This window comes from Aplidium turbinatum, chromosome 14, assembly GCF_918807975.1.
Source record: "Aplidium turbinatum chromosome 14, kaAplTurb1.1, whole genome shotgun sequence".
Taxonomy (NCBI): domain Eukaryota; kingdom Metazoa; phylum Chordata; class Ascidiacea; order Aplousobranchia; family Polyclinidae; genus Aplidium; species Aplidium turbinatum.
In genome coordinates, this window is record NC_137485.1 from 3,311,309 (window position 1) to 3,320,531 (window position 9,223).

General features: G+C 37.1%; 1 protein-coding gene across 1 annotated transcript; it reads right to left on the minus strand.

Annotated features, from left to right (window-relative positions):
* Nucleotides 1–3,500: 3,500 nt before the first annotated feature.
* Nucleotides 3,501–5,036, minus strand: LOC145783653 (kelch-like protein 12). Its single transcript, XM_082595538.1, has one exon. The coding sequence runs from the start codon at nt 5,034–5,036 to the stop codon at nt 3,501–3,503; it is 1,536 nt and encodes a 511-aa protein (XP_082451664.1).
* Nucleotides 5,037–9,223: the final 4,187 nt, after the last annotated feature.

A 9,223-nucleotide genomic window follows, 5' to 3' on the forward strand; every position in this document is an offset into this window, starting at 1 on the left:
CCATGGCAAGCTAAAGATACGGCCTGATTTGTCACATTTTGCAGAAATTTCTAGATTTTGCTAATTTTGGCGAATGTTTAAATAAATTTTTCTAAAAATTATATTTTTACGCTTTCTTAACTGGTTTTCCCAGATGACACAAAAGGTTTTAAGATCCTCAGATCTTGAAAAACAAAGAAAATTTGATTTCGAAGATTTTAGTCAGACTGTTAATTTTTCAATAACAGTCTGATTCAGCGTTTTTCAACTTGCTTTTTTTCATTTGCTACTGCTTCCCCAAGACAACAAAAAGCTTTTATATCATTAGGAGATAGCAAAAAGTAAAAAAATCTCAGAAAATGTCAGTCAAACGCTAGCAGTAGCTGTAATCAAAGTCTGCAAAATGTGACAAATCATGCCGCATCTCCAGTTGCCAATGACTGTACCCACAATGTTGCCCAAATAGCATGAGTGCCCAAACAAGTAACAGGATCGTTGAGAGGATATGTTCGGCTTGGTACCAATGGACGAAACACATAATGAAAAATATTCTCAAGTACACATTGGGTCAGCATAAGCCAGGTTCTCAGTAAAAATGTTGTCATTACCAGAAGCATGATTTAATTTTAAGGGAAGCTTATGGATTCATGGACTAACTGACTCTGGAGTACGGTACATAAAAACTTGCTGACATTACCATAATGGTCTGCCAGGTTTCTATTCAAATGAGTTTTAACAACGTTCTCATGTTTGGAATTATTTACTGAGTTCAGCAAACTGTTGTAATGAGTTCTCCACATTGTAACTATGTTTTCAGCCCCAGTTGCATCTCCAACTGTGCAAGAAAGAGAGTTGACTTCTTGAGGCACTTCAACTTGACTCCAAAACTTTTTAGTAGATTTGTCTTCCATTAATACTTGTGCTAGAGCATCTGCTTGATGTTGATTTTTGTCTTGCTTAAATTTTTCCAACTCTTATTTAAAGTTTTTTTTGTTTTGAAGCCATATCATCGTAATATCCGTTGTCTCCTTTCTCGAGTAAAGCACCGAAGATAAGTTGGAAAAGCATATGAAAAGCAATACTAAAGCATAACTGCAAACATGACACCACTGTTTCGTCCTTGAGGTCTGTTCTTTCTTTCTGATAACAGCTATGTATGAACTGCTATCCAACCTGTCTTCTTCCTAACTTTCTACTCAAGTTCCACATGTGTTGAGTGAAGATTGATTGTATATTGTTAACAAGAGACGGGTTCAATTGTGATGTGGAATAGTCACTTCACACTCTTAATTACGTCCGTCCGTTAGATTCACACATCGTAAAAGAAAGACGAAAGACGAAACACGTTTGGAAAACACAAGTTAGTAAATTAGAAAAAAAATAAGGAGAGATTTTAGCTCAAGCGTGACAGTGCATCGCAATGATGACGTCACGATTGCGCTACAATCTATGTCACAATACGGAAACAGATAGCTTGGCCATAATTTCGTGAACAAGGTCTCATCAGTGCCGTAAATCGTACACTAGACTTGAATGCCTTATCAGTTGCGTAATTCAGTGTGGTGTCATATACAGTACATGTGAAAAAAGATAATCAAAAAGATAAAAGACCAGGTGGTTTGCCGGTCAGGTTTTTTTGACAGCATCATTCAGGGATTGGCGCCATATAACAAACAAAGTGAATAAAGTTGTTAAAATAATATCCACATTGAAAACAGTAGCCTGGGTTCATGGCATCATCAGGATGCTAGTGAAAGACAATAAGCCTTGTATAGTCAGTCACCACATCATAACAAATCAATGTATACATTCATACACGTCAGAGCTGTCGATTAGGTTGGTTTGCACCAAAAATATGGTCAGCAATTATAGTAATAGTTTCTTTCAGAGGCACGTTAGTAAACAGAGACACAACCATTACGAAAAATTACTTTATAAAATTATTACATTTAGCCACAGAAGGCATGTTCCTGTACAACAATAGTTTGTTTCAACGGATAGATGGCGTCACCATGGGTTCCCCATTGGGCCCAACACTGGAAAACTTTTTCTTGGCACACATCGAAGCCAAAATATTTGAATTTGATAGTGATTTTTATCCCAAACTGTATTTACGTTATGTTGATGATATTTTCTCCATTTTTGATGATGATGAATAGTGCTCAAAATTTTTAAACCTTTTGAATTCGCAACATAAAAATATCGAATTTAAACTTGAAAAATCTAATGATACCATCGCTTTTTTAGATGTTGAAATTGAAATTAAACACAATTGTTTTGACACCTGGATTTGGCGAAAACCTACCAACACTGGCTTGCTTTTAAATTATAACGCTCCATGCCCTGGCAAATGGAAATCTGGTTTAATCTTGTGTCTGTTATCTCGTGCTCATTTGGTACGTTCTGATGACCAGTTGTTTCAGAAAGAAATCAAGAAATTGAAAAACATGTTTTATTTAAATGGATATCCTTCCCACTTTTTCAATAAAGTCCTAAACACCTTCATGGCTGATGAACCAAAAGACACGCCTGAAGAAGTAGATTTTAGTTATTTTATTAGTATATCCTTTCTAGGAAAAGATTCAACAAGTTTTGCGAAAAACCTAGCTAAACTTATAAAAAAGAAATTTTCATGTGACATTCATCCTGTGTATAAAACAATTAAAGTACACCAATATTTTCAACTGAAGTCGCCTGCCCCCTTTGCTCTTTCTTCGAATGTTGTGTATAAATTTAGTTGTTTGCGTGACGCAATCCAGACATAAATTGGTATGTAAACCAGACATTTGTTGACAAGGGCCGGGGAGCACTTAAACCTAAACCTTACAACTAAAAGTGCAATTAAAGAGCACATGGCCTCTTGTGAAACGTGTACTGACAATGCCTCGATCGACCAATTTAAAATCATCTCTCGAGGCAGATCTGATTTTCAGACTATAAAGATCATGGAAGCCTTAAGAATCACACGTAACAATCCATCTCTCAACCGTCAGTTATTCGCCTGTGGCTCATCGTTCCTTTTGTGTGTGTTCTAATTGTTTGTCCAATGCCTGCAGTTTACATCTCATGTGATCTGTTTCCCACCACATAATTTACTCGTAATCATTCTTCTGTCATTTGTTCAGTTTGTGCTTTTCAGTCCAGAGTGTCGTTACAGTTATAATGCAAAGTCAAATTTATCTTACAAATTTTCATTTTGTCTATATTGCAGATTTAATTCCTGATGAGGACACACGTACGTGTCGAAAACGTTTGAGTTTATTTTAATTATGTTATATTTTTTGTGTGTAAAAAAGTATGTTAATCCCGGTAAGGTTACTATGTTATATTTCTCTATGGTTCAACAAAGCAAAGTCTTTACCAAAGCTTTATCAAATAACAAACTACAAATTAAAACACACCAACATACTTTGTATAGCATTTCAACAAATTATCAAACCAAAGTTCGATTGGTTTAGAATTTAATGCCGTAAAAAAATCAAATTAGTTTGTCAACTTATGTAACAAACGTCCGACACAAGTTAAATATCAACAATGAATCGAACGTATTTGAATTCATGGACATTTGCCTCAATTTCCCAAACATTCCTTTCTGGATCGTAAAGTTCAACAGCATCTGATATTCCTCCAGCAACGTATATTTTCCCATTTAAAACACAAGCTCCATGAAAAGATCTAGAATAATGCATCTCTGCAACATTGCACCAAGTTTGATTTCGTGGATCAAACCGTTCGACTGATTTGAGGTATCCATTCATGTTCCTACCTCCTATTGCGTATATTTGATCATTGAGAACAACACCTGCTAGACCAGACCTTGCAACTTTCATTGAAGGAACAATATTCCAACCACCTTGGCGAGGATCATGATATTCAACTGAACATAAGAAATCATTATTGAAACCACCAATTGCATATATTCCTCTAGTGGTAGAAACCAAGGCAAAGTCACGACGTCCTTCATTCATGTCATCAATGCTGTTCCATCTGTTCTCGTCAATGTAGTAACACTCTCCAGATCGTGAAGCATCAACAGCGCCACCACAATTGAAAATGCAACCATTGAACACTGCAGAAGAACCTTTACGTCTTTTTATATTTGTAAAAGCTAATTCCTTCCAACCTGACCCCTGGTTATCTAGGTCTAATCTTTCCACCGCGTTAGTATCACACCCTTTTATGACATAAACTTTCCTTTTGTGACTCGCAATTGAACCCTGACTATGATCAAACAATGTGTTTGGAACTTTGATAGTTTCTTTTTTCGTAACATCATATTTCAACACTTGCTTTCCAACAAAAGCAATAATCTGGCTGGGTTCTTGTTGTTCAAAAACCGATTCACAGTTTTCTTTAACTGGAATTCGAGATACTGTTAATTTAAAACACAATTTGAGACATTCATTGTTATTCATGATCAATTCTTCTTGGCTGACAACATCACGCAAGAAATCTCCAGATAATTTTTCAAGTTTCAATAAATTGAAAAGCTCAGTCAAGTGTTGCTTACGTGCATCGACGTCATGTTTGATCCATTCAATCATTCCATGGAAAACAATTTCCTCAGACGTCACCTGTTTATCTTCGATTTCAAAAACTTCTTTGAGTTCTTTGAATTTCATCTCAATAAATTCTTTCTCTTTGATTAGATTTGTAAAGTTGTTTGCAATCACAAAATTTGCTTTTTCTACAAGTTTGTCAAGATTATACAACTTTGAGTACGATCTAATATGTAGACAGTTTGTTGCATCAATTTCCTCAAGTAAAAACTCCACACAAAATTCTTTCAAGTGGGGAATCCCCATGTAATTAGCTGCTTCTATTAAGTCATACACATTCTCACTTGTGATTGTGATGTCACAAGTGTAAATAAAGTTTAAAACAGCTTCAAGTGTTTCTTCAGTCACTCCTTGGACATTTCCTTTTCCTTCATACTTTTCCTTCATTTCAACAGAAAACATTTTCGAGAAAAATGTTGAGAACACTCCAAAAATACATTTGTGTCCAGGAAAGTCATTAGATCCAGCTGTTAAAGTGACATCACAATAGTTTTTCATTTTGATTCTGTCATTGTTCAACATTGACAGAATTTCTAAAGCGTGATTACTTTTAAAGTTTTTAGATTTCATTATTAGGTATTTTACTGTTAACTTATTCCTGCAAAAATCTCAATATTCAGTTGCACAACAGCTGAACAACTTTAGGCTATGTTAGTCATTAATAAGCTATATTTTCGAAGAATTAACACAACAATTTTCTAGCTTTGAACCATGTGAATAGCCTGCATAGAGAACTGTCAAAGCAGTATAAATGACTAAAATCTATTAATAAGCTAGAAATGAGATCTGAAATTAATCATTAAGCTTTAGGTAACATTGTAAAATGTGTGGCATGGATTGCGCCATCAAGCCTACAACAAAACTGCTTCATAAAGTAAATACTCCTCCTCACCCTGTTCGTTTACTTGCCAACAACACTTTTTTCTCTTCACTGTCTGCAGTGACTATTCAGTTGTTACGTTGCGTCGATGGTGATCCCGTTAAGCGGCAGACTTTATAGCCTACACCAGTGGTTCTTTAAACTTGGGGGCGCGCCCCCCTTGGTGGGCGTGTGAGGCTCACAAGGGGGGGGGGGGGGCGCGAGAAATTGAAAAACTCTGCATGAATGATGAATAAACATGTCTTCACAACTACGCTGGACAGTCGATTGTTGAAGATGAAACTTTGTGTTACAGTGGCACAGTGTTTGTAGAGCGTGTTGTTGTCACATCTCGCATTCTTTGTGATGATTTAGTTAGACGTTGCTAAATGTTTGCGCGACACCTTAACTCTCGTAACACAATGGCTTTCTGACACAGCAGCCTCGAGCTTTAGTTGTAATAATAATAGCAACGACTGATCAACAAGTGACAGAGGCTAGAAGTACAACAGTATCCCCAACTCTACAATAGTACCATGCGTAAACTATTTTTTTAATTTTAGCATTGATTTAATTAGGTTTATTTTTAATTAATCAGTTCCATTGACATAAAATGAGTGGGGAAAAAGAGAAAGTAGGACAAAACTTAGCCTATCTGAAATTTGGCTTAAAAGACGCCATAGTAAAAGACCAAGTTGTACAACAATGCGTCATATGTTTTCAAAATCTGAGCAACGACGGTTTGAGACCAATTCGTTCGCAGCGTCATCTTGAAAAAAAAAACACCTTGACCATCAAATTAAACCTTTAGCTTTTTTCCAATGCAAGAAAGACTCTTTTAAAAATGAAGATTCCAAGTAGCGAGTTCTTTCGCCAATCGTCGTCGGCGGAAGTTGTAGAAGCGTTTTTCGGAATTTAGCGTCATCAAGTTGGCCTACCTCGTGGACATTTTCGAAGCCCTTAATAATTTAAATCTTCTCCTGCAGGGCAAGAATAGCCTACTAATCGCATCAAAGACTATGATGCCATCCAGCTTTTCATAGCAACACTGGGACTGTGGCATCGTCGAGTTCAAAAAGGAAACGCAGCTTCATTTTCCAACCTTGATACTGTCCTTGAGAAAAAACAAATTGAACTGAAGGGCGAGATTAAGTTCAATGTGGAATGCCACCTTCAACTTTGGAAATAGGAATTTGAACTCTATTTTCCAGACTTGAGTGACACCAAACATCCAGAATGGCAGATGACAAGGAATCTCTTTCGTCTGACTAAAGAAATTCTTCCAGACAAATCACAAGAGTATTCTTGAAGCTAAAATGAAATTCTATTGCAAGGGACAACCTTGAAGCAATGCCACTAACAGAGTTCTGGGAGAAATATGTGCACATGTACAATTGTACAGGAGTGTGAGTGCTGTGGCTATACGCACACTTCTTCCATTTTCACCCACTTACTTGTGCGAAAATGGTTTTTCTACTCTCATGAACATAAAGACAAAATCTAGAAACAAACTTGAATGTGAAGCCGATCTGAGATATGCATTATCTGCTGCTAATCCCTAAATTAAACATTTGATATCCCAAAAAGTTACATCCATCGCATTAATGCAACTTACCTGGAAATGAATTGCTGTTCTGTTTAATGTTTTTTGATTTTGAAACAAAGTGAGGCGCGAATTTGTTAGAATTATAAAAGGGAGGCGTGTCTCAAAAAGTTTAAGAACCACTGGCCTACACGAAGGAACTTCATGATCAAGCGGCGCTGGTTTGACTCTCGGGGTGAAGCCTACGCATGAGGAAAGCATTTCAGGACTGCTTTCCATTCAGCGGCACCTCGTGGATATTTAACAAAAAACAACACTTCGACAATCGGAAACTTTTACTCTGCCACTTTCGTTAAGGATCTGTCCATAAACGTCCAATCAAGGGAAGTTTGCAAACTGCAGATTTTTGAAAATCCTGAGTCCCGAATGTCATTCCTTCCCAGGGCCGTTATATATCTAAATTGGGCGTAGTATCTCTAATTTATTTCTAAATCTACTTTTGAACACATATGCTATACATTTTGAATCACCGAAGCGAGCAAAAAATTCCTCTTGCTGTAATGGTAAGCTGCCGTCGCAGCTCAGCTTTCATTTGGCTTCAGGCCAGGGTTGCCAGATCCAAAATAGCTTTGCCTGCCAAATGTTTCGTAAAAACCGCCAAAAAACTGCCAAATTTTTCAGGGTTTCAAAAAAACTGCCAAACTGTTAGTGCGGCTTGTCCTGTTAACCAGCAAGGCCATACACCATAATATATGGTGCTAAATATAGCTCTGATGGTATATTGTCTTCATTTAACTTGATAGACCACTTAGTATGAATAATGAACCACAAACTGTATGTATCAAGCTAGTAAATTAAAACAAACTTTCAAAGGTTGTAGGGGCAGCCAAATAGTTGAAGCTGTCAAGTATCAACAAAGCGCATTAGAAGAAGGTGATAAAGACCAATTGGCCTGGGGGAATCTATGGGGAAGGGCTGCTTTTCTAGCAGGTTTTATAAGTTTAACCTGCATGCAATAGCATTCCTCATTATCAGAATCACTGGTGGTGGTATGTTAGTTCAGGTTTGTTTTCCTTGCTTGGCGACACAAACATTCTGTCCCACATATCTACGGTAGCCTACTTTTTACAGTAGGCCATCAATTTAATGCATGCTTTATAACCAATCTAGCCAAAGTCTGAAAAACAAGAAAAACTCAGTGTTAAACTTCAACAGGTGAAAAGAGGACAATGTCAAGAAACACCATTGGTAAATATCACAAAAACTTTTAAGGTTTAAGGATTTTCACAATGTTAATGGCATAAAGGAAATACACCTACACTACACCTGCTAACTTTACATGTCAAGAGGCTACAGTTATTAGCAGAAATGCATGGCATCTGCATTGACGCCGGTATGCCAAATACGTTCCGGTTCAAATTTCTACAAGGTCTCTGGCTTACGCTATGCTTTCAACTCAAACGGTGCGACATCGCATTATTAACCATAACCTGTTAACACTTACTAGTCCATTGGCAAGAAAATAAATGTCAAAACGCATCCCTCCAGCTGTCCAGGCCAACTCCAACTTTGGACTTGGTTGGTGACTGGCCAGCCGCCAGTGGCCTCTGAAGCTTCCATTTGAATAAATTAGGAATTCAGAGTTTCCAGACCATAAATTAAACTTTTTTGATGGACTTTCATTGATAAAAGTATTTGAAAAACTTTAGTGGTGAGTTGTTCCGGTAATAATTACAAAAAAACGCCAAAAGATGCCAAAAAAACACTAAAGTACAAACTGCCAAAAAAATGCCCAACTGCCAAACGTAATTTTCTCCTGCCAAACGTAATTTTCTCCTGCCAAACGCTTTCAAAAAACGCCAAATTTGTGGAATTTGGCAGGAAAAACGCCAATATGGCAACCCTGCTTCAGGCTGGTGTTGGTCGCTTCAAGCACAATATGATAACAATTCAGTTCAGTTCAGTTGTTTTTATTTCTGACCATCATATCAAAACAATACACGTCAGCATAGCAAAGGTCGAGAAAAAGGTAGAAGCGACAAAACGCGAACGTTAAAACGTGCTTGAGACCGAAGTAAGTTATTGAGTTGAAAGAAATTTGGCACGGTCGCAACACCTTCAGAAAAATCTAAGATATAAAGGGAAAATAAAAAAAAGAAGAAAATGGTACGAAAACAACATATATTTAGGCTATAGCTTTATTAGCCCACATAGCTTTAGCCAGTGGCGGCTCGTGCATAGAAACTGCACAACTGCAGCACCCCCTGCACATTTCAGCATTTT